This window comes from Phyllobates terribilis, unplaced genomic scaffold, assembly GCF_046119375.1.
Source record: "Phyllobates terribilis strain yellow unplaced genomic scaffold, ASM4611937v1 Scaffold_4__5_contigs__length_816908805, whole genome shotgun sequence".
NCBI classification, from domain to species: Eukaryota; Metazoa; Chordata; class Amphibia; order Anura; family Dendrobatidae; genus Phyllobates; species Phyllobates terribilis.
In genome coordinates, this window is record NW_027362764.1 from 217560230 (window position 1) to 217586713 (window position 26484).

At 45.8% G+C, this 26484-nt stretch overlaps 1 protein-coding gene across 3 annotated transcripts in view; it reads left to right on the plus strand.

The window, feature by feature from the left end:
- Window positions 1–12027, plus strand: part of ATP2C1 (ATPase secretory pathway Ca2+ transporting 1) — a 185299-nt gene extending 173272 nt beyond the window's left edge. For all 3 annotated transcript variants that reach the window (XM_073678079.1, XM_073678078.1, XM_073678080.1), the window contains 4 exons: window positions 391–538; window positions 1704–1799; window positions 4673–4814; window positions 11653–12027. In XM_073678079.1, coding sequence (XP_073534180.1) covers window positions 391–538; window positions 1704–1799; window positions 4673–4814; window positions 11653–11786 — 520 coding nt within the window. In that variant the 3' untranslated portion in view covers window positions 11787–12027. The remainder of the gene's footprint in view (window positions 1–390; window positions 539–1703; window positions 1800–4672; window positions 4815–11652) is intronic.
- Window positions 12028–26484: the final 14457 nt, after the last annotated feature.

The window sequence follows — 26484 nt, forward strand, 5'->3', positions numbered from 1 at the left end:
GCTCGGTGTTATCCGAGTACCTTCACCGTGCTCTGCTAATGTTTGTCTCCCTGCGGCCTAATGAACCGGCAATCCCTGCATGTGTAGCGTCTGTCTACCGCCGCAAAACATGCAGCCGCAGGGAAACAAACCTATTAGCCGAGCACGCCGAAGATACTCTGATAACACCGAGCATACTCGGATAGCACGTTATCCGAGCACGATCGCTCATCACTTGTAAATACTTAATTCAGAAAGTAAAGACGTTGGCATAAAATAAATGACCTATTTGAACAAATGTGTTTTTGATCCTGTGCCATGAGGATCTTCATCAGGTTCTAGACGTATAACCCTCATTTTAAAGGCACAGTATGTTCATTCCCTCTTCTTTTTTTTTTATTTATATATCAGCCTTGGAGTGGAGCCAGTGGATAAAGATGTTATAAGAAAACCACCAAGAAACTTGAAAGATAGCATTCTCACCAAGAACCTGATTATCAAAATTCTCATTTCCTCCATCATCATAGTATGTGGCACGCTGTTTGTTTTCTGGAGGGAGGTATGTAGTGCGCTTTAGGTTACATTGTATGTATCAAACTACTTAATAATTTATGATTTTTGTTCAAAAAAGAAGTGTGTGTGATAGATATGTTTATATATTATTTTTTTACCTTTTTGGAGTACGGTTAATTCAAAGAAAAAGTAAATTGTACCTCTTATAAGAAGTGTCTCTTAGTTCATTCATTAGAATGCACGATTTGACCACTGATTATACCCTCTCCATCAGATAGCCGCAAAAGTGACCTCCCTTGCCCCACTCACTCTTTTTGATGTGGGATTGTGCTTGGCAGGACTAGCCCTTTCTAAGAACAATTGTAGGCAGGTCCTTTTAAAGTAGTGTGTCATCAAATAATGGCCTAATTCTTTAAAGCAGGGTTCCCCAACTCCAGTCCTCAAGGCCCACCAACAGATCATGTTTCCAGGATTTCCTTAGTATTACACAGGTGATAATTGCATCACCTACACAGGTGATAATTGCATCACCTGTGCAATACTAAGGAAATCCTGAAAACATGACCTGTTGGTGGGCCTTGAGGACTGGAGTTGGGGAACCCTGCTTTAAAGAAGTGTTTTTTTTTTTTGCCACCCTCCAATGTCCGTTTGTATTAAAAGTAAAAATCCTTTCAACAGGAGCTAACAGGAGTCTGACTTCCTCTTCATTTTGGAAAGTCAAGTCACATGCACATTAGCAGCAATGCAGAGACTCAGACTGTCATTTTTTTATTGAAGCATCCAATGAGCATCTGCTAAGGTCATTATGAAGGGAGGGGGAGTAGGGTCAGCTGTGACTGGTGGATCTAGATTGGAGGTTTTAGCTGTCATTTTAAAATGGCCTCTGCTGATAAGGAGCCTGCTGAAAACTCTTCCTGAAAGGAAAGTAAGTTAGTCTAAAATAGCCCAAATTTTGTTTTTTTTTAATACAGATTGATATGAAATAAAATTGGCAACAATAGAACAAAAAAAACATCAAACACGCAAAGTGTAGGTCATTATCTGATTATAAATTACCTTTAGAGGGTTAATTCTGCGTTTTGTTAATCGGCATAACACACATCACCAGTATGACAAAGTGCACACAAGTATTACCATAGTGTTAAGTATGTTCAGGCCGGTGCAGCTCTAGGTGGTAGTTATGTAATGTCTGCTCTGGTTTTATTTTTCAGCTTCGGGATAATGTCATTACTCCACGAGACACAACAATGACCTTCACCTGCTTCGTGTTTTTCGACATGTTCAACGCTTTAAGCTCCAGATCACAGGTTAGACAACTGAATTGTAATGATGTAAGGGACACCGAGTCTAATACTGCTTTAACGGGGTAATATGGGTAAGGATTGTTGAATAGTGGCTGAGCTGCAATACCAAAGCCAGTGCTGCCCCCCCCCCATTTCTGGAGTCTTGAATCATTTCTTTAACACATCACTGACATTCTGAAGCTCCCTGTGTTTGTCATAGGCAAGGTTTCAAGGCAATCATATTACAATATACAGCAATAACTGCATAAATAAAATGCAATGCAAGTTATCGACTTGCCTCGTTAAAAAAAAAGCCTATTGCATGATTCAACTGATGGAAAAATATACAAAATTATGGCTCTTGGAATATAGTGACACAAACCAAACATATAGCTTTCTTTTCTTCCTAAAAGACAGAAACTTGTGTGCATATGTGTAATATATACACTGCTCAAAAAAATAAAGGGAACACTTAAACAGAATATAACTCCAAGGAAAACAAACTTCTGTGAAATCAAACTGTCCACTTAGGAAGCAACACTGATTGACAATCAATTTCACATGCTGTTGTGCAAATGGAATAGACAATAGATGGAAATTATTGGCAATTATCAAGACCCACTCAAAGGAGCGGTCCTGCAGGTGGGGACCACAGACCACATCTCAGTACCAATGCTTTCTGGCTGATGTTTTGGTCACTTTTGAATGTTGGTTGTGCTTTCACACTCATGGTAGCATGAGACGGACTCTACAACCCACAGAAGTTGCTCAGGTAGTGCAGCTCATCCAGGATGGCGCATCAATGCGAGCTGTGGCAAGAAGGTTTGCTGTGTCTGTCAGCGTAGTGTCCAGAGGCTGGAGGCGCTACCAGGAGACAGGCCAGTACACCAGAAGACCTGGAGGGGGCCGTAGGAGGGCAACAACCCAGCAGCAGGACCGCTACCTCCGCCTTTGTGCAAGGAGGAACAGGAGGAGCATTGCCAGAGCCCTGCAAAATGACCTCCAGCAGGCCACAAATGTGCATGTGTCTGCACAAACGGTTAGAATCTGACTCCATGAGGGTGGTATGAGGGCCCGACGTTCATAGATGGGGGTTGTGCTCACAGCCCAACACCGTGCAGGACGCTTGGCTTTTGCCATAGAATGCCAGGATTGGCAAAGTCGCCACTGGCGCCCTGTGCTCTTCACAAATTAAAGCAGGTTCAGAGTCTGGAGATGCCGTGGAGAGGGATCTGCTGCCTGCAACATTCTTCAGCATGACCAGTTTGGCAGTGGGTCAGTAATGGTGTGAGGTGGCATTTCTTTGGAGGGCCACACAGCCCTCCATGTGCTCGCCAGAGGTAGCCTGACTGCCATTAGGTACCGAGATGAGATCCTCAGACCCCTTGTGAGACCATATGCTGGTGCGGTTGGCCCTGGGTTCCTCCTAATGCAGGACAATGCCAGACCTCATGTGGCTGGAGTGTGTCAGCAGTTCCTGCAAGATGAAGGCATTGAAGCTATGGACTGGCCCGCCCGTTCCCCAGACCTGAATCCGATTGAGCACATCTGGGACATCATGTGTCGCTCCATCCACCAATGTCACGTTGCACCACAGACTGTCCAGGAGTTGGCGGATGCTTTAGTCCAGGTCTGGGATGAGATCCCACAGGAGACCATCCGCAACCTCATCAGGAGCATGTCCAGGCGTTGTAGGGAGGTCATACAGGCACGTGGAGGCCACACACAATACTGAGCCTCATTTTGACTTGTTTTAAGGACATTACATCAAAGTTGGATTAGCCTGTAGTGTGTTTTTCCACTTTAATTTTGGGGGTGACTCCAAATCCAGGCCTCCATTGGTTAATAAATTTGATTTCAATTGATGATTTTTGTGTGATTTTGTTGTCAGAACATTTAACTTTGTACATTATGATAATATTTCATTCATTCAGATTTAGGATGTGTTAGTTGTGGCACACACACACACACACACACACACACACACACACACACACACACACACACACACACACACACACACACACACACACACACACAGTCACTATATTCTGAGAGCCATCAATTGAGCCTTGCAATTGATCTGTCATTTATTTTCTTTTGGGTATATCTGTTATCGCACTAATTTGCATCTCCTCCAATGGACTTTTACACTCCATGGTAAATTAATTGGCGGTATTCAAACCTACAATAAGTCCTGCAAAAAATCAAGCTATGTTCAGGAAATAAAAACTTTGTTCACTCGCATCTTCCAAGAGAGCCAACGAAAGCAAAAAAAAATTAGCTGCTGCAGGAAGGGGTTAACAGCATACATTAAAACGTTTGACCTGGAAAGTGTGGTTTCTTTAACTCTTATTCTCCAGTTTCTGTTAAACTGTGGAATTCTTCTATTTATATTCAAACAATGACATGCTGATACTTTTAAGAGCTTTACAGTCTCTGAAACCCCAAAGCAGTTAAGAAAAAAAAAAAAAAGACTGCATACATGCACCGCAGTGTTGTGACATTGCTGTGTATTATGTTCATGTTTTACAGTGGTTTTCAGACGCATTGTGCTGGAAAAGGAGATCTTGGGGTATATGCATAACACCTGAATCTTTCATTGTAAATTTTTGGGCTACAGCTTTAGTAGGTTTTATGCTGTGAATAAATTTACCTTAATATGACTTACATGGACACTAACAAAAACAAAACAAATCTGCATTTCATTGAGTTTCTCCCATGAGACCATAATGTAATCTGCAGATTGTATCTCAAACAGTGAAAGTCGTCGTTTAAAGTGGTAACTGCAACATTTAAGGTAACTCAGGAGTCAACAATGTAATTGGACAATAAATTACTTTATACGACTTGTTAATTTTAGCAGTCTGAGTGGTTTTATTTATTTTTTGTTACAGACCAAGTCTGTCTTTGAGATTGGTTTGTGCAGTAACAAGATGTTCTGCTACGCTGTGCTCGGATCCATAATGGGGCAGTTACTCGTCATTTATTTCCCCCCTCTGCAAAAAGTTTTTCAAACGGAAAGTCTAAGCATTCAAGGTAAGCAATCCTCTCAAACTAGAAAATGGCTATTAGGAAAATACTGCAAGGGCCAGCTCGAAAGTTCTTGTTGAAAATAACTTTATCGCTTCATTGGGGGACACAGGACCATGGGTGTATGCTGCTGTCGCTAGGAGGTTGACACTAGGCAAAAAAAAAAAGAAATAGCTCCTCCTCTGCAGTATGCACCCGCCTACAGGCACCAATATCACCAGTTTAAGCTTAGTGTCTGTAGGAGGTAGACTGGATCCTAACAGATCCAACCCTGTTGTGTTTTATTAATACTTGTTCTTTATTTTTCAGATACAGCTCTTCAGGGTTAACAGGGAACACTGCATCTCCTGTTAACACATTTCACAAGCGACCAAGAGAGCAGTGTGGCTATCCCCACATCGCCCACTCTCGGACCCGCTGGGCAGGACCTATCCCGTCACCTCACGGTGTCTCAGGGTGATTCCCGGTGGCCAGTCCTTGCCTATTACCCACCCCAGCCCCCTCCTCAGAGCGACCTGGGAGGGAGATGGTAGTCACTGCGGTGACCTACCCCCAGATCTGGGGTCGACACCGTCTCCTGCACTGTCCAGGTCAGTGCGGGATGGAGGAAGAGACAGTATCCCCCCACTATCCACGGAGGACCTCCTGTGACCATGCTCAGAAGGGGAGAAAAAGAAGAGGTATCGGGCCACTAAAAAAGGACAGAAAGGTACATCTCCTGCTGTCTCACAACCGCAGGTCCCAGGCCCCCAGCGCTGCCTGCCATGCCCCCTGCTCCCCCCCCCCCCCCCATCAAACATGGCGCCTGCTTCAGCAGCGCTTCCCGGGCCACGTCCCCTCTCCTCGCATCTTCAGCGTCCCCCCACCTCCTTCTTCCTCATTATGCGCGACAAAACTGCCCGCGTTTTCTCCGTCGGGGGGCGTCTCTAGTGGGCCGTTCCTCTTTACCGGCGGGTATACACCCCCTCCGGCAATCGACCAATGAGGGCCGAGGAGCATTGTGACTCTTCCGCCACGCCCACAAGCCCTTCCGCGGACCTATCAGCGGCCGAGTCCTTTAAGCCCGCCCCCTTTCCTTCCGCCTATCAGAGTCTCGGCTCCCTTTGTCATCAGGGCAGCACGCTCTGCTCCTGCTCCGCCCCTCTACGCCGACGCCATCAGTCTGCCTGGCAGCTTCATCACCGCCGCTCTGCTCCTGACTCCCGCTCCAGCCTCTGCTCCGGAGTTCCGACGGGGTACACGGGACCATGGTTACTTCAGGACCGGGTAGGCTCTGCCCTGGCACCGACCCACACCCTATCCTGCCCACAGGCTCCCTCCTCTGCAGTATCCCTGTCAGGCACATATGCCAAAACCCAGGGAGCTCTCTGTCCGTCCCTCTCACATAGTCACATACTATGCTTGTGCTCTTTGCGGTACTAAGTGGCCCGCGGGTCTCACAACAGCTTTCTGCTCAACCTGCAAACCTCCCACCATGCTGGCACCCCAAGATCCCCCCGCCACCCAGGACAAAGGAACTCCCTCTCCTCCGGAGTGGGCTGTTGCTATATCCGAGTCTGATCCAGGACATGGTTGACAGCTTTATATCGGCCGTCAATCAGACTCTGCACGTTAAAGAGGACGAGAGCCCTTCTCAGGACTACTCTGCTTCCTTCAAGAGAATTAAGCGCCCGGCGCGCACCTTTTCTAACCATACAGAATTTGACGGTGTTTTTCAGAAACAGTGGGAGCATCCAGAAAAGCGCTTCACAGGAAAGAAACAGTTAGACATGCTATACCCGTTTAACCATGAACTTGTCAGCAAATGGACGGGAGTCCCCATCAGTGGATCCTCCTGTCTCTCGGCCAAAACGGTGCTGTCTCTTACAGACTATTCCTCCCTTAAGGATACTACGGATAGACAGGTTGAGGCCTTGGCTAAGTCAGCCTTCGAGGTTGCTGGCGCCTCCCTTTGTCCTCCCTTTGTCCTCCCTTTGTCCTCCCTTTGTCCTCCCTTTGTCCTCCCTTTGTCCTCCCTTTGTCCTCCCTTTGTCCTCCCTTTGTCCTCCCTTTGTCCTTCCTTTGCCTCAACTTGGGTATCAAAAGCAGTGTCCACATGGGCCAAACAGCTTAGGTTGGGCATTTCCCCGGACGATCTGGCTGACCTAGCAGATCAGATCGCCCACGCAGGGAAATATCTGCTCAAGGCGTCCCTCGACGCCGCTGCCTGCTCAGTCCGTGTCTCTAGCAATCTTATTCCTTACGTAGAATTCTTGGACTGAAGGCTTGGAACGCCGACCCGGCTTCCAAAAAATCTCTAACAAATCTTCCTTTTCAAGGCTCCAGGCATTTTGGGTCTGTTAGACCAAATAATTTCTGATGCCACTGGGGGCAAGAGCACCTCCCTTCCCCAGCCCAAACCTAAACGCCCCTTTCCTAGGAGACGTTCCCTTCAGTTCCAGTCCTTTCGTCAGTTCGCTCAACCGGGCCCCTCCTCTCAACAGGACCGTACCCCAGCACAGCGAGAGAGACTTAAGCCTTCCTTTAGGGCCACTCCCAACTAGCGCGCAAAGGGTCGTTCCTCCAAGTCCTCTGGATCCCGATCACGATCCAACAGATTTTCCTCAGCATGACTGGTCACTCCCACCTGGGACTTCTCCCAGGGTGGGCGGCCGTCTGCTTCTGTTCCGAGACTCTTGGGTCTTGGCAATAGAAGACGCCTGGGTCAAGGAGATTGTGACCTCTGGCTACAAAATCGAATTCAACGCCAGGCCAGGAACACGATTTCTCAGGTCCTGCATCCTGCATCTATCTCTGCTTCCCGGTTTCCTTCAGGCCATTGCCTCCCTTCTTCGCTCAGGAGTCATGGTTCCTGTCCCCATTTCAGGAAAGGTTTTCCGGTTTTTACTCCAATCTTTTCGTTGTTCCAAAAAAGGACGGCTCACTACGTCTGATTCTGGATCTCAAACACCTAAACCGACAAGTACGCCCCGGCACTTCAGAATGGAGTCCCTCAGGTCGGTAATCGCCTCGATGGAAGCCGAGGAATATCTATGTTCAGTGGACATTCAGGACGCATATCTTCACATCCCAATCTGTGCATCACATCAGAAGTTCCTTCGCTTTTCCTTCCAGAACGCACATTACCAGTTCACTTCCCTCCCCTTCGGCCTCGCCTCCGCCTCGAGGGTTTTCACGAAGGTAATGGCGACTGTCATGGCCATTCTATGAGCCAGGGGGATTGTAATTATCCCCTACCTCGACGACCTGTTAATCAAAGGGCCCACGTTCAGGGACTGTCTCCACAGCCTCCAGATCACCTTGAACACACTCTATTAGGCTGGCTGATCAACACAGACAAATCCTCCCTGGTCCCATCTCAACGTGTAACCTTTCTAGGGATGCAGTTTGACACGACCCTTGCCCGAGTCCTTCTTCCGAGGGAAAAGATAAACTCTCTCCGTCGGGGGATCCACCTTCTCTCCGACCCAAGTCCACACTCCCTTCACCTATGCATGAGTGTCCTGGGAAAGATGGTGGCAGCCATCGAAGCAGTGCCGTTTGCCCAGTTTCATACCCGGCCTCTTCAACTGGCCCTTCTGTCGGCTTGGGACAAGAACCCGTCGTCTCTAGATCAACGCATCAGGTTACCTCTTCAAGTGAGAAGGTCACTAACCTGGTGGACCCGTCCCTCTTCCTTTCGACCCGGGAGGTCATTCCTACCGCTTCGCTGGCAGGTGGTCACGACCGATGCCAGCCTCATCGGTTGGGGTGCTGTCTTCCTTCACCACACGGTGCAGGGCTGGTGGAGTACCCACGAAGTCTCCCTACCGATCAACATTTTGGAGATGAGGGCAATTTATCTGGCGTTGCGTCACTGGCAGGAGATTCTAGCAGGGTTCCCAGTCCGCGTACAATTGGACAATTGCACGGCCGTGGCATACATAAACCATCAGGGAGGAACGCGCAGCAAGCCCGTCTTGAAAGAGGTGGCAAGAGTGCTAGTTTGGGCTGAGAAGACAGTTCCGGCCGACTTCCTCAGTCGGTAGGGCCTTGCCTCAGGAGAATGGTCTCTCCATCCCGAGGTGTTTTGTCAGATTTGCTTATGGTGGGGCATCCCGGACGTCGACCTCATGGCGTCTCTGTTAAACCACAAGGTCCCATCCTTTTGTAGCTCGGTCCCGCGATCCGCTAGCGATCACTCAAGACGCGCTAGTCATATCATGGTCTCAGTTCCAGCTGCCCTATCTCTTTCCCCCTCTACCTTTGATCCCTCGAGTCGTCAAAAAGATCAAGACAGAAGGAGTACCGGTAATTCTAGTAGCCCCGGATTGGCCCAGACTCGTCTGGTACGCAGATCTAGTAAACCTGCTCGTCGCCTACACCTGGAGACTACCAGACCGTCTGGATCTCCTCTCTCAAGGACATATTCTTCATCAGAGTTTTCGTTCTCTGAATTTAATGGCATGGCCGTTGAGGCCGCAGTGTTGAGGAAGGCGGGTTTTGCTGACAACGTCATTCAGACTCTAATTAATGCCAGAAAACCCGCTACCTCGCGTATATACCACAGAACCTGGAGAGCCTTTTTTCGTCACTGCGAGCAAGATCAGTTAGCTCCCATGTCATTTTCGTTACCGGTCATTTTGGCCTTTCTTCAGTCTGGCCTTGAGGCGGGACTCTCTCGAAGCACTCTCAAAGGCTAAGTTTCAGCCTTGTCTATTCTACTCCAACGTAACTTGGCTGGCCGTCCTCAGGTCAAGACTTTTCTACAAGGGGTGGCTCACCTGACGCCGCCTTATCGCCCTCCAATGGACCCATGGGACCTTTAATATGGTCCCAAGCATTCTCCAACAGCCCCCGTTTGAACCCATTCAGGACATCTCAGCCTCTCTTCTCTCCTGGAAGGTGGCTTTTTTGGTGTCTGTTACCTCAATTAGGAGGGTTGTAGAGCTCGCAGCCCTCTCATGTCGGTCGCCCTTTCTGGTCTTCCATCAAGACAAGGTACTGCTCAGGCCGGGGCCTTCCTTTTTGCCGAAAGTAGTCTCCTCTTCCCACATCAATGAGGACATTGTTTTGCCTTCTTTCTGCCCGGCTCCAGTGCATCCACGGGAGGAAATCCCTGCATAAACTGGATCTGGTCAGACCTCTATGTGTGTACCTTTCTAGAACGGCTTCCCTTCGGCGTTCGGTTGCCCTGTTTGTCATCCCTGAGGGGCGTCGCAAGGGTCTTCCTGCTTCCAAGACAACCATCGCTCATTGGATACATTCGACCATTTTGGAGGCATATCTCGTCTCAGACAAACCTCCCCCTCCGAGAGTAAGGACTCACTCCACCCGGGCGGTGGGGGCCTCTTGGGCAGTTCGCCATCAGGCTTCGACTTCTCAGATCTGTAAAGCCGCAACGTGGTCTTCACTCCACACCTTTTCAATGTTTTACAAGGTCCACACTTATTTTTCGGCTAATGCCAGTCTTGGACGGAAGGTCCTGCAGGCGGCGGTTGCCCGCAGTCTGACCTAGTCTGTGACTTTCTTGTGTTCTCCCACCCAAGGGACTGCTTTAGGACGTCCCATGGTCCTGTGTCCCCCAATGAAGCGATAAAGAGGGATTTTTGGTACTCACCGTAAAATCTTTCTTGGAGCCTTCGTTGGGGGGACACAGCACCCTCCCTGATTTTGGGCATCTCCTTTAGTTTTCACGGCTGTGCCCCGTTGGGCATTGCATAGTTGGTTATTTTATGTTTCTCTTACTGCTTTAGCCACTAAATGGTGAGCTTGGTGCCTGTAGGCGGGTACATACTGCTTAGGAGGAGCTATTTCTTTTTTTTTTTTGCCTAGTGTCAACCTCCTAGCGACAGCAGCATACACCCATGGTCCTGTCCCCGCCAATGAAGGCTCCAAGAAAGAGATTTAACGGTGAGTACCAAAAATCCCCCTTTAGTTAACTTTACATCACATTCCTAAAGTCCATTTTCCCACGTTTAGCCCAAATGGAGAATCAAATCCTGGCAAAAAAAAAAATATTTTTCTCTCCCCCACCCCCCAAAAAGGTATTTTATCTCTTCCTTGTTCTTGTGTCTACTCCTCTTATTGACCTCTACACTGATTGAATTGGGGAAGCGGCCCTAACAAATGTAATGTAATCCTAGCATAAGATGAAAACTTTCCAGGTGTTAGATTTTTGGGGGGCATATTGTACACTTTTTTTTTTTTTTTTTTTTTGGGCTGCTAGGGCAATTTTCACACTTTGACAAATACAAATAAACCAAAATTAATAAAACTGCCCCATACAAATATATTATAGTTAGCTGTCTGGCAGATTGTGAAAATGCCACTTAGCTCTTTACAATCTTTGGCATCTTCCTGCATTTAATCATAAAATGTAGTAAAAAAAAAAAAAAATGCTTAAATTCCTGTTTGTGGCTCAGAACTTGAGACAATGAACTTTCATTTTTAGGAAGTGTTATGTACACATCCAATGAAAGATCTTTGTGGGCAGAGTTTATATCTTCTTATTCCATAAATGTGACAATTATTAGTAAGGTCTGGAGCCCCTGCCGGGGGGGCCCGGTCCTCTGGGAGCCCCTGCCGGGGGGGCCCGGTCCTCTGGGAGCCCCTGCCGGGGGGGCCCGGTCCTCTGGGAGCCCCTGCCGGGGGGGCCCGGTCCTCTGGGAGCCCCTGCCGGGCTGTACATGGGAATAGAAGACAGTAATTCATTTGTTGGAGTCTTTCCATCTGGGACCATGTTCACTTGTCAGTGCACATGTACCAGAATTGCCTTCTATTTCCAGGATTTCTTACCCATCTATGTGTTGTATATGGATTTAGGAGCTGCCGTGTCTAATGTCCTCTTTATTTTGTGTTACAGACCTCCTGTTCTTGATAGGACTTACATCTTCGGTATGTGTTGTGTCGGAGATCATTAAGAAAGTGGAACGCAGCAGCCAAGAAGGGCTCCAGAAACGCAAAGGATCACAGTCGTCTTTGTTTCTTGATGTATGATGCATATTGCATTGTTTTGAACTGCAAATTGAAAAGTATGGCTTTAAATTTAGAGGATTTCCAAGATGGATCGACCGCGGCAGGACAAGGGTGTAGCCCTCGGAGGTGGCCCTCAGAACAGGGTGCTTCTAACAAGTGTAACTTATGCTTTTGGAACCGTTTAAGTATTGACAAAGTCTTCTGATGTTTTCCATAAGTGACTTCTCAAAAAAAAAAAAAAGCAAAAAAAACAAAAAACAAACCCAAAACTAAAAAACAAACAATCATTCTGTTTAGTTTCTGCCTTTTCTCTCCACCAAAATGTAGGGTTGAGGGTTTTGTAAAGTTAAACGGCTTACTTCTGTAGTTAATATTATTTTTTTTTTATATAAATATGTACATAAATCTAAAATTCTATTCCTCTTCATGGTGGGTTTTTATTACAAAACTATGTTTTTCTAATGTTTAGAACGCTGTTGAAGTGAAACGCACAGGACGTGCCATGCTTCCCATGATCATATTTATTTGCTGTATATCATTGACCTGATTTCAGATATTTGATGTTGCCCTCAGAGATGACAGATGTGCACAGCTACCCAGTACTACAAGCTTTTTCCATTATAATTTTGGTTTTTACCTTCAATTAGTTGCCCATATCTGAGTGGCAGCCGGGCAGAACCTAAATAGGGTGATCATTGCTGCTGGGCACCCAGGATTACTGTAGTAATACAACTGTTAAGGGGGAGGTCTAATTGCTATATTGTTTGAAGACTGTCTCTTCTAGGTATTTTATTTCCTGACGTTTGCACAGCTCTAATTGTACTATATCTTGGTTACTGTTCTTTAGCACTATTTGTTTAATCATATTGTATCTCACCCTGCTGATGTCCATAAATTTTGAATTTTCTTAAAAAAGTCTACTTTTTTTTATATATATTAGACAAGTCCAACTCCTGAAAATACAAAAATGTATATTCACACTACAACTCCTGGCAAAAATTATGGAATCACTGGGCTCTGAGGATGTTCATTCAGTTGTTTAACCCCTTAACCCCCGAGGGTGGTTTGCACGTTAATGACCAGGCCAATTTTTACAATTCTGACCACTGTCACTTTGAGGTAATTACTCTGGAACTCTTCAACGGATCCCCCTGATTCTGAGAATGTTTTTTCGTGACATATTGTACTTCATGATTTTGGTAAAATTTCTTCGATATCACTTGCGTTTATTTGTGAAAAAAACGGAAATTTGGCGAAAATTTTGCAATTTTCAAAATTTGAATTTTTATGCCCTTAAATCAGAGAGATATGTCACACAAAATAGTTAATAAATAACATTTCCCACATGTCTACTTTACATCAGCACAATTTTGGAACCAAATTTTTTTTTTGTTATGGAGCTATAAGGGTTAAAAGTTGACCAGCGATTTCTCATTTTTCCAACAAAATTTACAAAACCATTTTTTTAGGGACCACATCACATTTGAAGTCACTTTGAGAGGTCTTTATGACAGAAAATACCCAAAAGTGACACTATTCTAAAAACTGCACCCCTCAAGGAGCTCAAAACCACATTCAAGAACTTTATTAACCCTTCAGGTGCTTCACAGAAATATTTGGAATGTAGAAGAAAAAAATGAACATTTAACTTTTTTCACAAAAATGTTACTTTCGACCCAATTTTTTTTATTTTCACAGGGGTAACAAGAAAAAATGGACCCCAAAATTTGTTGTGCAATTTCCCCTGGGCACGCAGATGCCCCATATGTGGGGAAAAAACACTGTTTGGGGGCACGGCAGGGCTCGGAAGGGAAGGAGCGCCATTTGACTTTTTGATTGTAAAATTTGCTTGAATAATTAGCGGACGCCATGTTGCGTTTGGAGAGCCCCTGATGTGCCTAAACATTGGAGCTCCCCCACAAGTGACCCCATTTTGGAAACTAGACCCCCCAAGGCACCTATCTAGATGCATAGTGAGCACTTGGAACCCCCAGGCGCTTCACAAATTGATTCGTAAAAATGAAAAAGTGAAAAAAAAACAACACTTTTTCATTTTTGTGAAGCACCTGGGGGTTCCAAGTGCTCACTATGCATCTAGATAGGCGCCTTGGGGGGTCTAGTTTCCAAAATGGGGTTACTTGTGGGGGAGCTCCAATGTTTGGGCACACAGGGACTCTCCAAATGCAACATGGTGTCCGCTAACAAACTGAATGGAAAATCAGCTCAAATTGTTAGCAATCACCATGTTGCGTTTGGAGAGCCCCTGTGTGCCCAAACATTGGAGCTCCCCCACAAGTGACCCCATTTTGGAAACTAGACCCCTCAAGGATTTTATTAAGGGGTATAGTGAACATTTTGAACCCAGAGGTACGACACAGAATTTGATAACATTAGGTCATCATATTGAATAAGTTGTCATTAGTCTTGAGCGCAAGTGCTCGCTACTTGAGTTTGCATCGGGTACTCGGGTATGCACCATGTACTGCGTGTGCTCGAGTGACATGCTCGAGTCCCCGCCCGGATGTTTCACGGTTATTAGACACCCAAAAAAAACCATGCGGGGATCGCTCGTGCATGGCAGGCAATCCCCGCAAAGTTTTTTGGGCCGTGAAGCATATGGGGCGGAGACTCGAGCATACCAGAACACCCGTTGCAAACTCAAGTAGCGAGCACTTGAGCTCAACACTAGTCGCCATATCATTATCTTTTTTTCTTACTTTTGAAAAAAATCCCAACCCTAACCCCAACCCCAACCGTAGCACAACCCTAACCTGAGAGTTTATTTTTTACGCCGTTCCTCATGCGGTATAAGTGATTAGACGACTTTATTCTTTGGGTCGGTGCGATTACAGCGATACCAGAATCATATGGGGTTTTTATGACTGACAGCTGTCACACACTAAAAGACGCATTTTTTGTAAAATCTAGTTTTACCAGTACGTCCATCATAACGGCACGACAGGAGTTAAGTCCTCTGTTCCTCTAGGGACAGGAAACACATGAGAGGTTAAAAGCCCCCCCATCACACCCTCAGTGTTTTTCCTGTCCCTAGCAGGACAGGACGCTATGTGAGGTTTCCGAAGATAAAGAGTTACCTGAGAGCCAGGGGATTGGGGGGGGGTCTCAGAACTCTCCCCTTTCTTCGGTCCAGAGGCTCCATGCTGATACCCCTTTGCGGAGTCCCTCAGGCAGAAGACCGTCGCTGTATCCCCCAGACAGGGGGCTCTGAGCGTTGCGCTGTACCACCGGCTGAAGGGCCGGCATGCGCTCCACGGAGGAGCGCGGTGTATGGCTTCCGGCGGGAGGCGGAGTTATCCAGGAACATCCGCTTTGGGCGTACGTTCCAGGGTGGAACGCATGCCGCACGCTGTGCGAGACTTCCGGCTGGGAGGCGGAGTCGGAAGAGCGGACATCCGCTTTGGCCAGCGTGCGTTCCAGGGTGGAACGCACGCCGCTTCTCTTTCTAGTGAGGAGAGGGGCTTCGATGCACAGGTGCCCGGAGGCAGTGATGAACCTCCAGGGCATTAAGAATGCTTATCGCTGGGGCATGGCTACCACCTGGATCAGGTAAGACCCTATTAAAGGGTGCACCTCAGCCACACACACACTGACACCATGGAAGCTAATCCTTCACGGTCAGAAGCCCCCTCAGAGTCCCTGGGCAGTGTGAGTACAGGCTTAAAGCCCTTCTCTGGATAGATCAGAGTATTCTAGGACAGGGTTTTATAGTAAATCTCCGGTGTCCTTTTATATGTTTTTATGGATTAGGAGAGGGGAACCCAGAGGTCTGGATCTTCTTCCAAAAAGTCAAGACGATGTGTAGACTGCAACACAAAGCTTCAGGACTCGTATAAAAAGCGGCTGTGTAAAAAATGTATAGCCGAGGTCCTAAAGGAAGAAAAAACTTCTTTTTTGACGGATATAAGATCTATGATACGTGAGGAGGTCCAGAGTACAGTCTCGAGCCTCATGCCTTCCCGTACACAACCGTCACCCCAAATAGTTCAACCCTATCCTCGCCAGAAAAGACCTAGGTGGGAGATGGAAGAGGTGTCTGAGGAAGGAGAATATTCAGATTCCTCATCAGAGCGCAGTCTAGAAGAGGATGAGGACCGCTTCTCTGTTACCCTCACAAGAGAGAAAGAAATATATCTTCTCTACAGAACATACGGACGAACTGTTAAAGTCCGTCAGGCATACTATGAACTTGGAGGACACTCAGGTCTCCCATTCCAGGCAAGATGAAATGTTCGCAGGTCTGAGAACTCGGAGAAATAGAGTGTTCCCTGTAAATGAGCATTTAAAATCAATGATTATGGAGGAATGGGAAGAAGTGGAGAAAAGACTCATTGTGCCAAGAGACTTTAAATCCCGTCTTCCTTTCAATCCGGAGGATATCAAACTTTGGAAGGAAATCCCTAAAGTAGATGTTCCAATAGCAAAAGTGGCTACGAAAACATCTATCCCCTTTGAGGACTCGTCTTGCCTCAAGGACGCAATGGATAGGAAGGCTGAGAGTATGCTCAAGAGGAGTTGGGAAGCCTCAGCAGCCATAATTAAATCAAATACCGCTGCCACTTCAGTGGCAAGATCCATGTGCCTTTGGTTGGACGAGCTTTCAGATCAAATTAGGTCAGACTCCCCTGTAGAGATGCTATCAGACTCTCTTCCCATGTTAAAGCTGGCAACGCAATTCATGGCTGATGCCTCGGCCGAATCGGTCAGATTCGCAGCTAGATGTAGCGTATTATCTAATACAGCTAGACTGGCAATATGGCTAAAGATGTGGTCGGGGGATAGCCACTCAAAGAACAAATTGTGCTCAATTCCCTTTTCGGGTGCTCGGGATTTTGGTCCAGCGTTGGACGAGATCCTAGAAAGAGCATCCGACAAGAAAAAAGGATTTCCCGAAGATAGGGTTAAAAGATACCGACCCTTTCGTGGACCCCGTCGATCCCCTAAACGTGATTACAGGGGTAAGGGTAAGACGGGGAGATGGTCTTACAGGAAGGGACAGAGCAGATCAGGTCGCCTCTGGGGCCCCAGCTAGACCATGATGCCATTGGAGTAGGGGGCAGGCTTCTTTTCTTTCAGGACAAATGGGCATCCATTACAAAAAATCAATGGGTCCTACGTTCCTTAGGGGAAGGTTTCAAAATAGACTTCTCCCATACCCCCCCTCGTCGTTTCCAAATCACTCGTCCTTGCTCCCCCGTAGATTTCAAAAGTCTATGGCAGGATATATTAGTCTTTCAATCCCTACACGTGGTAAAACTGGTCCCCCCTTCAGAGCAGGGTTTAGGCCATTATTCCTCCCTCTTCTCGGTGTTAAAACCCTCGGGCAAACGCCGTACGGTTATAAACCTCAAGCCCTTAAACCAGTGGGTGGAATACAAAAGGTTCAAAATGGAAACTATAAAAACCAGCATTCCATTGATAGAGAAGGGATCGGTAATGTGCACCCTAGACCTCAAGGATGCATATTACCATGTTCCAATTCACCCAAGTCACCAGCAATACCTAAGGTTCGCTCTAGAACAGGAGGGCACAGTACACCACTTTCAATTTACTTGCCTACTCTTCGGTCTATCCTGGGCCCCTCGAATATTCACAAAGGTTATGACAGAAGTAGCGGCCTTCTTAAGAACACAGGGGATTATAATCATCCCTTACCTGGACGATATATTGTTGGTGGCAGAGTCAGAGTCTCTTTTTCTCAGTCATCAAGAGCATACGATCGAAACCCTGGAATATTTGGGATGGAACATCAATTGGGAAAAATCAAGCCTCCATCCAAGTACTACAAAAGTATTTCTGGGGGTACTCTTAAATTCCAGTCTTCAGAAGTCCTCTTTGCCCCAGGAGAAAAGAGAAAAAATAAACTGGAAATTTGCAACTTCGAGATACGGAAGACCACTTCAATCAGATACGCCATGCGGATCTTAGGACTGATGACCTCATGCATTCCAAGCGTGAAATGGGCACAGGCCCGTTCAAGGCCGTTACAGAAATCGATCCTGTCAGTTTGGAACAGACGACCATCAGGGTTAGACAAGAAAATGAGACTGTCAAGAGAACTAAAAAAAACTCCCTTTCCTGGTGGACAGACCTTTCAAACTTGGAAAACGCAGTAGACTGGATCCTTCTTCCTTCAATCCAGATCCATACGGATGCCAGCCAAAGAGGCTGGGGAGCAAGCATAGGAAACAGATATCTACAAGGGATGTGGCCCAAAGAGATACAACACAGGTCGTCAAATTTCAGAGAGCTAAAGGCGGTCTGGGAGACTCTTCAAAGATGTCAGCGTTTGCTCAGAGGAAATCATATAAAGATTTTCTCAGACAACAGCACCACCATCGCTTTTCTTCGTCGACAAGGAGGTCCAAGAGGGAAATGGTTACAATCCTTGGCGGCAAGAATTTTCTACTGGGCGGAGAGAAATGTCCTTTCTATATCGGCTATTCATCTAAGGGGGTCCGAAAATGTAGTTGCAGACTTTCTCAGCAGAGCAAGAGTAGGTCCTTCAGATTGGGAGTTGAATCCGGAGGTGTTTCATCAAATCATTCAACAATGGGGCACCCCGTTCATAGACCTGTTTGCAACAAGAAAAAACAGAAAGCTGCAGCGCTTTTTTTTCCTTGGACCCAGCCGACAGCCCAGAAGGAATAGATGCCCTTTCTCAATCGTGGGGGACAAGACTGGTGTACGCCTTTCCTCCAGTCCCTCTCATCTCAAGAGTACTAAGGAAAATCCAACAGGAGAGGGGAGCTCTTATTCTGATAGCGCCCTACTGGCCCAAAAAGAGCTGGTTTCCTCTGCTATACCGGATGGCGGTGGATCTCCCATTCAGACTCCCAGCCAGGAGAGATCTTCTATTGCAGGGTCCCTTGATACATCCGAACATCCAATTCCTCCAATTGACAGCATGGAACCTGAGAGGCGGATCCTAGCCTCTAAGGGTCTTTCCCATCGGGTAATTACGACTCTACAAGCCTGTAGGAAACCAGTAACGTCAGCCATCTATGCTAGGATTTGGAAACAGTTCTGTTGCTTTGCAGGTCAGTCTGAGAGAAATTCGTCTCACCCCAATATTCCAACGATATTGGATTTCCTCCAAGAGGGATTTGATAAGGGTCTGAGGCCAAATACGTTAAAAGTTCATATCTCGGCCCTAAGTGCTATTTTGGACTACTCCTTAATAGACCACCCATGGATATCAAGGTTCATAAAAGCAACTTCTCGTTTAAAACCCACGATAAGGAGTCTAGTACCGCCGTGGGATCTGAACCTTGTGTTGAGGGCTTTATGTAAGTCTCCCTTTGAACCCCTAGAAGAAACATCAGTAGACCTGCTTTCTATGAAATCAGCCTTTCTTGTCGCAGTTACTACACCGAAACGGGTAGGCGAGATCCAGGCCCTCTCAGTTCTGGTCCCATACCTTAAGATTCTGGAAGACAGATTGGTTCTAAAACTGGATCCCTCCTTTCTCCCTAAGGTGGTGTCCAGTTCGAACCTGAATCAAGAGATAATACTGCCGTCTTTCTGCCAGTCCCCCAAAAATGAAAAGGAAAAATCCTTCCATACCTTGGACGTCAGGAGGGCAATTGTTCGGTATATAGAAATCACAGCCCCCTGGAGGAGAGACTCAAACCTTTTTCTGCAATTTTCAGGTGTGAATAAGGGCAAGAAAGCTTCTAAGCCGACTCTAGCAAGGTGGTTGACAAGGACTATCGCCCTCGCATATGAATCAGAGGGGAAGGATCCACCAATTTCCCTTAAAGCTCATTCTACTCGGGCAATCTCCGCTTCTTGGGCAGAGAAAGCTAGAGCGTCAGTGGGCCAAATTTGCCAGGCAGCAACCTGGTCCAATATATCCACATGTAGTAAACATTATAAATTGGATGTATTGTCCAGTCAACAATTAGCCTATGGCCGTAAAGTCCTTCAGGCAGTAGTCTCGCCCTAAATTTCCATTTCTTTGATTTGGTATGTCTCCTGTCGTGCCGTTATGATGGACGTACTGGTAAAATAGGAATTATTCCTACCGTTAATTACGTTTCCAGGAGTCCATCATAACGGCACCATATTTCCCGCCCCGCTCTTGACACTAATGTGAATGTAACATTGGTATATGTATATAATAAAATAGTTGCATCCATCCTGGTTTGGTGATTAGGGGGGGGCTTTTAACCTCTCATGTGTTTCCTGTCCCTAGAGGAACAGAGGACTTAACTCCTGTCGTGCCGTTATGATGGACTCCTGGAAACGTAATTAACGGTAGGAATAATTCCTATTTTTGCATCGCCATATTTTGAGAGCTATAATTTTTCCAGATTTGGGCAGTCATTTGACGGTTTGTTTTTTGCAGGATGAGTTGACGTTTTTATTGGTGCCATTTTCAGGCACGTGACATTTTTTGATCGCTTTCTATTCCGATTTTTGGGAGGCAGAATAAACAAAAACCAACAGTTCAGGAATTGTTTTTTTTTTTTTTTTTATTCTGTTCCACGTGTGGTAAAATTGATAAGGTAGCTTTATTCTTCGGGTCAGTACATTTACAGCGGTACCACATTTATATCGTATTTCTATGTTTTGCACTTTTACATAATAAAAGCAATTTTAATAGAAAAATATTTTTTAGCATAGCTTTATTCTGAGAGCTATAACTTTTTTATTTTTCGGCTGATGGAGCTGTATGGCAGCTTGTTTTTTGCGGGACGAGATGACGTTTTCAGCGGTACCATTTTTATTTATATTCGTCTTTTTGATCGCGTGTTATTCCATTTTTTGTTTGGCGGTATGGTGATAAAGCATTGTTTTTTGCTTCGTTTTTTTTTTTTTTACCGTGTTCACTGAAGGGGTTAACTAGTGGGACAGTTTTATAGGTCAGGTTGTTCCGGACGCGGCGATACCAAATATGTGTATTTTTATTGTTTTTTTTTTTGTTTTTTTTATAATAATATTTATTGATGGGTACATTATATTTTTATTTTTGGTGGATTATTTTTTAAAATTTTTTTTTTCACTTTCTGACAGTTTTTATACTTTATAACTTTGTCCCACTATGGGACTTTAACTTTTTTTTTCTCTGATCGCCTGCATGGCACAGGAATGCAGCACCATCCCTGTGCCATGCAGGCTGTCAGCACTGGACAGGGAGATGATTGTTTGGAGATGCACTGCGCATGTCCAAAAAATCTTCCTGCTGTCTGGTGACCCGGATGTTGTCATGACGACATCGGGTCATCATGGCAACATCCTGGAAGCCACGGAAGACCGCGCTGGAGGCCGGAAGAGGAGGTGAGTATCTGCGATCACCTCCCTTTGCCACCGCAATGCTGCGATCGACTTCGATCGCAGCATCGCGGGGGTTAATGTGCTGGGAGCGGTGCGTGACCGCTCCCTGCACATAGTACCGGGTGTCAGCTGTGACAATCAGCTGACACCCGGCGGCGATCGCACCCGCACAGCCTGTGTGCGCGCGCGCGCGCGATCGCCATGACATACTAATACGGGTCTGGCTCTTAAGTCCCAGGGCACAGACGCGTATTAGTATGTCTAATGTTGTTAAGGGGTTAATGTTGTTGAAAAAAAAGCAGATCACAGACCTGGCACAAAACTAAAGTCATTTCAAATGGCAACTTTATGGCTTTAAGAAACACTAAAAGAAATCAAGATTAAAAATGTGGTACTCAGTAAGGGTAATTGTTTTCAGACCAAGCAGAGGGAAAAAATTATGGAATCGCTGAATTCTGAGGAAAAAATTCTGGAATCATGAAAAACAAACACACAAAAGAACACTCCAATACATCACTAGTATTTTGTTGCACCACCTCTGGCTTTAATAACAGCTTGCAGTCTCTCAGGCATGGACTTAATGAGTGACAAACTACTCTTCATCAATCTGGCTCCAATTTCTTTGATTGCTGTTGCCAGATCAGCTTTGCAAGTTGGAGCCTTGTCCTGAACCATTTTCTTCAACTTCCACCAAACATTTTCAATTGGATTGAGATCCCGACTATTTGCAGGCCATGACATTGACTTTATGGGCCTTCTTTCAAGGAATGTTTTCACAGTTTTTGCTCTATGGCAGGATGCATGATCATCTTGAAAAATGATGTCATCATCACCAAACATCCTTTCAATTGATGGGATAAGAAAACTGTCCAAAATATTCATGTAAACTTGGGCATTTATTGAAGATGTAATGACAGCCATCTCCCCAGTGCCTTTACCTGACATGCAGCCCCATATCATCAATGAATGTGAAATTTGCATGTTCTCTTCATGCAGTCATCTTTATAAATCTCATTGGAACGGCACCAAACAAAAGTTCCAGCATCATCACCTTGCCCAATGCAGATTCGCGATTCATCACTGAATATGACTTTCATCCAGTCATCCACAGTCCACGATTGCTTTTCCTTAGCCCATTGTAACCTTGCTTTTTTCTGTTTAGGTGTTAATGATGGCTTTTGTTTAGCTTTTCTGCATGTAAATCCCATTTCCTTTAGGCGGTTTCTTACAGTTCGGTCACAGACATTGACTCCAGTTTCCTCCCATTCGCTCATTTGTTTTGTTGTGCATTTCCTGTTTTGGAGACATAATGCTGTAAGTTTCCGGTCTTGACGCTTTGATGTCTTCCTTGGTCTACCAGTATGTTTGCCTTTAACAACCTTCCCATGTTGTTTGCATTTGGTTCAGATTTTAAACACATCTGACTGTGAACAACCAACATCTTTTGCAACATGATGATTTACCTTCTTTTAAGAGTTTGATAATCCTCTCCTTTGTTTCAATTGACATCTCTCGTGTTGGAGCCATGATTCATGTCAGTCCACTTGGTGCAACAGATCTCCAAGGTGTGATCACTCCTTTTTAGATGCAGACTAAGAAGCAGATCTAATTTGATGCAGGTGTTAGTTTTGGAAATGAAAATTTACAGGGTGATTCCATAATTTTTTCCCTCTGCTTGGTCTGAAAAAAATTACCCTTACGGAGTACCACATTTTTTATCTTAATTTCTTTTTGTGTTTCTTAAAGCCATAAAGTTGCCATTTGAAATGACTTTAGTTTTGTGCCAGGTCTGTGATCTGCTTTTTTTCAACAACATTAAACAACTGAATGAACATCCTCCATGCCCGGTGATTCCATAATTTTTGCCAGGGGTTGTATATTTATATCCAATTTTTTTAAATGCTAATCAAACAGAAATCTGAGGTTGAACATGATCATCAAAAAATTGGTATAGATCAGGGGTGCACAACCTACTTTTTTTTTTTTTTTTTTTTTTTAGTCTGAGGGCCACATTATCATCTTTCTACTTTTAGGGGGCTGCAATAAAACTTTTGCTGCTTTGTGTATGCGTTAGTGCTCAAGTAGTGGCTAAATAGTGAAATTGATGTGCAGTTGAAACCAGAAGTTTACCTACACTATATAAAAAGACACATATGCATGTTTTTCTCAATATCTAACATGAAATCAGAATAAACCTTTCCTATTTTAGGTCAATTAGGATTACCATAATTTTTAATATTTGCCAAATGCCAGAATAATGAGAGAGAATGTTTTAAGGCATTTTTATTACTTACTAAACCTAAAACTAGGTTTATTCTGATTTGTTCTGTCAGATATTGAGAAAAACATGCATATGTGTCTTTTTATATAGTGTATGTAAACTTCTGGTTTCAACTGTATATGTGCAATATATCTATGCGGGCATGACGCCAAGATTTGCAGGAGCCGACGTCATTGCCAGCTCCCTGCAAATCTTGCACATGCTCCTTTCTTTCATCGCCCACGTCATTGCGCCTCTGAAGCTGTGTGCACGCTTTCCGGCTTTATAGCCGCACTTGACATAACCGAAAGTGCGGAGGATGTACGTGAGCAGTCTTCTGCACTTCCGGTCACGCACATTGTGACTTGAAGCTGGGAAGCGCACACCCAGCTTCAGAGGCGGAATAATGTGCCTGAAGAAAGCCGGCTCTTGCAAATCATATCACGCCTACAGGGGCAAGATAACATGCAGAGAGGGCCGATTAGTCTAGGGAAGCTACCGCCCCATAGACAAAGTCAAAGGACTAATTTAAGTAACTAAAAGGATAAAGGGCTGGTTAGGCAGGGAGTTTAGTAATACATATACAAATATTGGAGGGCATGGGGGACCTTACAGGTTTCCTTTAAACACTGCTTTTATACTGCACATAACTGTCTGGGGAATCTTGATGGCGTGCGCATTACACTATTCAACATTCTGAAGTCACAGAGCCTGCAGACTTTTCGTCTGAGACTGAACAACCCCTTTTAATGTCCTGTGTAACCAGGTGATGCGCTGCCAATATAACACCACATTATGCACACAAAGTGATTAGTTCTATGTGTATAGAAGTTTTTAAATAGGCCAATAAATGAAAGATGATCAACAGCCGTGGTCGCCAGTGTAAATGGGCCCTTAGTCATAGTGTAATACCTGCCTTCTCTTGCAGGCTGGACATATACATGCAGGGCCAGGACAAGGTGTTGTGGTGCCCTAGGTAGATAAAGCCAATGGTACCCCCTCCCGATGAACCATCAACCCTCCAATGGGTCAGTTAACAAGCTCTGATGACCACTTCCGTTGCCTTTTTTTCACCAAAAAATACCAGTAAGTGTTAGTGGTGTACGTTAGTTGTGTGGCTCAACAGGGAGTATGTATTCAAAGTTAGACATATTGTGGATCATTTATACCAGGGGTCCTCAAACTTTTTAAACAGGGGGCCAGTTCACGGTCCCTCAGACCATTGGAGGGCCAGAATATAGTTTTTTTAAAAAAACTATGAACAAATTCCTATGCACACTGCACATATCTGATTTTGTAGTAAAAAAAACAATACAGGAACAAATACAATATTTCAAATGAAGAACAAGTAAAGTTATATCAACCGGTATTTCAATAGGTAGGTAACTGTACTCAATAGGCAGCATAGGTCCTCAATATGCAGGTAAATGTCCCCAATAGGCAGCATCGGTCCTCAATAGGCAGGTAAATATCCCCAGTAGGCAGGTAAATGTCCCCAATAGGCAGCATAGGTCCCCAATAAGCAGGTAAATGTACCCAATAGGCAGCATAGGTCCCCAGTAGGCTGGTAAATATCCCCAATAGGCAGCATAGGTCCCCAATGGGCAGGTAAATGTTCCAAATAGGCAGGCTGTTTCCCCCTTATAATGCCATATGCAGGCTGTTCCACCCCTTATAATGCCCCATGCTGGATGCCATTACCCATATAATGCCCCATGCGGCATGTCACCCCCCCATATAATGCCCCATGCGGCATGTCACCCCCCCATATAATGCCCCATGCAGCATGTCACCCCCCCATATAATGCCCCATGCAGCATGTCACCCCCCCCCATATAATGCCCCATGCAGCATGTCACCCCCCCCATATAATGCCCCATGCAGCATGTCACCCCCCATATAATGCCCCATGCAGGATGTCACTCCCCTGTCTTTATAATGCCCCATGCAGCATGTCACCCCCCCATATAATGCTCCATGCAGCATGTCACCCCCCCATATAATGCTCCATGCAGCATGTCACCCCCCCATATAATGCCCCATGCAGCATGTCACCCCCCCATATAATGCCCCATGCAGCATGTCACCCCCCCATATAATGCCCCATGCAGCATGTCACCCCCCCATATAATGCTCCATGCAGCATGTCACCCCCCCATATAATGCTCCATGCAGCATGTCACCCCCCCATATAATGCTCCATGCAGCATGTCACCCCCCCATATAATGCCCCATGCAGCATGTCACCTCTCCCCCCATATAATGCCCCATGCAGCATGTCACCCCCCATATTATACCCCTTGCAGCATGTCACCCCCCCCCCCATATAATGACCTATGCCTCCATACTTTAAAAAAAAAAATCAAATACTCACCTCACTTGCTGCCGCTGCTCTGGTCTGGACTCCAGTGTCACGGCGTCGTCGTCCCGCTCTGCGCTGCCTGTGACGGCACTCGGGAGGGCGCGGTGTAAAGACATCACCGCACCCTCTGACCTGAGACGTCACAGGAAGCGCAGAGCAGGAAGACAGCGGATCTGCAGAGGCACGGGGAGAGGTAAGTATCCGCCTGACGGGGCCCTGAGCAAGCGGGGGAGAAGGGTGGGCGCTGACACCGCTCTCCTCTCCTCCGCCCATAGCCCGGCGGGCCGGATAAAAGTCCTCTGCGGGCCGCATGTGGCCCGCGGGCCGTAGTTTGAGGACCCCTGATTTATACGATACCAAGTACCAATGGAGATATTCATCCCTGACATCCTAGATTTTAAAGGGCCTCTATCAGCACAGAATGACTCTTCAAACAAAGTCCCACAGCTTGGCGCTTCATGGTGGGGCCAATCATTTAAATACAACTTCCCAACAACTTCTTCTTTGATCAACTCTGGCTTGATAGAGCTCAAGACGAGTGGAGATAAATGGAAGCCAAGCAGGTACAAAGGTATATATAAATGATTGGCCCTACCAATGAAGCACCAAGCGCCTGTAGTTGGTTTGAACAGTCATTCTGTGCTGACAGAGTCCCTTTAAATGTCAGACCCAAGTACAGTCATGGAAAGTAATAGCTTAACAACAATGGGGGCTGATTGTTTCCAATTAGTGTCCAGCGTTTGGCAGATACCCTAATGGAAACTAAACTGACCCTATTATAGATACATTTGAACATACAA